The 1339-nt window shown below is 38.5% G+C and overlaps 1 protein-coding gene across 1 annotated transcript in view; it reads right to left on the reverse strand.

Moving 5' to 3' along the window:
- LOC109223226 overlaps positions 258-1339 on the reverse strand; it is a 2027-nt gene continuing 945 nt past the window's right edge. Inside the window, exon 2 of the mRNA XM_019387444.1 lies at positions 258-761. Coding sequence (XP_019242989.1) covers positions 526-761 — 236 coding nt within the window. The 3' untranslated portion in view covers positions 258-525. The remainder of the gene's footprint in view (positions 762-1339) is intronic.

The following is a 1339-nucleotide window of genomic DNA, read 5'->3' on the forward strand; positions in this document are numbered from 1 at the left end:
ATCGATTAATGGCTGAAGCATATTGAGATACCCTGGTGCTATAGAAACTGTAACGTTCATAGTACTAAGATTAGAGCTAAGCGATCACGTGTTGGCTGAACAAAGTTATGCCATGTCCTTTAACATTGACAGAGAAGCCGGAGTAACAAGTGGACACCATATTGGTCTAAGATTTACAAGTGGACACCATCATAACATGGTATATCCCAACAATTTTTGACCTTGGAACATAGAGAACCATTTACGTTCCGGAGAAGTTTCATGTGAATGTAGTCATTTCAGATTATAGGTGTTTCTAGTATTGCATGAATACAGGGTATATATAGAAATCACATGTACCATTTAGAAAATACATTACAAGCTAAAATAAAAACAAAATCTTTAAATCATCTTCAACTATACACATGCAAAGACTAAATTTTGTTTGCTGAGATAAACTAAAGAAATAAACACAATTTTAAGGAAAATGGCAGTGCTCGCACCTCTGCTAAAACGCACTCTGTTATAGAAGGAGAAAATATATTCTCAATCCCGAATCCCAAGTTCAACCTCAAGATCGTCATCTTCTTCAAAGAGCTTTAGGAGGCGAGCTTGCTGCTCTTCCCTTTTCTTCTTCTGCCATATCTTGAAAAGGACATAACAAAATCCAACAGCAGCTAAAATTCCAAGTAATACAATAGCTACTCTCACTCCGGTGGAAATTCTGGATGAATGACTTTGCGCTTTATTTTCAGTTGATGCCGCTGAGGTATCTGCCAAACCTTTATAAACACCATGAAGGATGACTCAGCATGTTTACTCATAAATAGAGATCGGGTTATACTTCATTTATTTAATTTCTCACGGACTGTTATGATATTGCAGATATGGAATTGATAAATTTATGGTTAAACCTCTATGATCACAGACAACAAGGCACTTGCAAGAATAACCCTAAATAAATAAAGCGCAGCCCGGTGCACTAAGCTCCCGCTATGCGCGGGGTCCAAGGAAGGGTCGGACCACAAGGATCTATTGTACGCAGTCTTACCCAGCATTCTTGCAAGAGGCTGTTTCCACGGCTTGAACCCGTGACCTCTTGGTCACATGGCAGCAACTTTACCAATTGCGCGGAGGTTCCACTTCTAAGAATAACCCTAAATATGATTTTTAATTGATCTCGCTGAAATCGCAATTAACATATCAAATCAGAATAGAGAACTCAGTCTCTCCTTCCAACATACCAAATACAAGTTAGCAAATTGGACCAATCTATGAACTCAAATGCCAAAATTGAATTATTATTTTCGCTCCTTCTTACATCAAATATTTGGTCAGAGCTTTCTACATCCCCCCCCCC

Source organism: Nicotiana attenuata, chromosome 3, assembly GCF_001879085.1.
Source record: "Nicotiana attenuata strain UT chromosome 3, NIATTr2, whole genome shotgun sequence".
In the NCBI taxonomy this organism is placed as follows: domain Eukaryota; kingdom Viridiplantae; phylum Streptophyta; class Magnoliopsida; order Solanales; family Solanaceae; genus Nicotiana; species Nicotiana attenuata.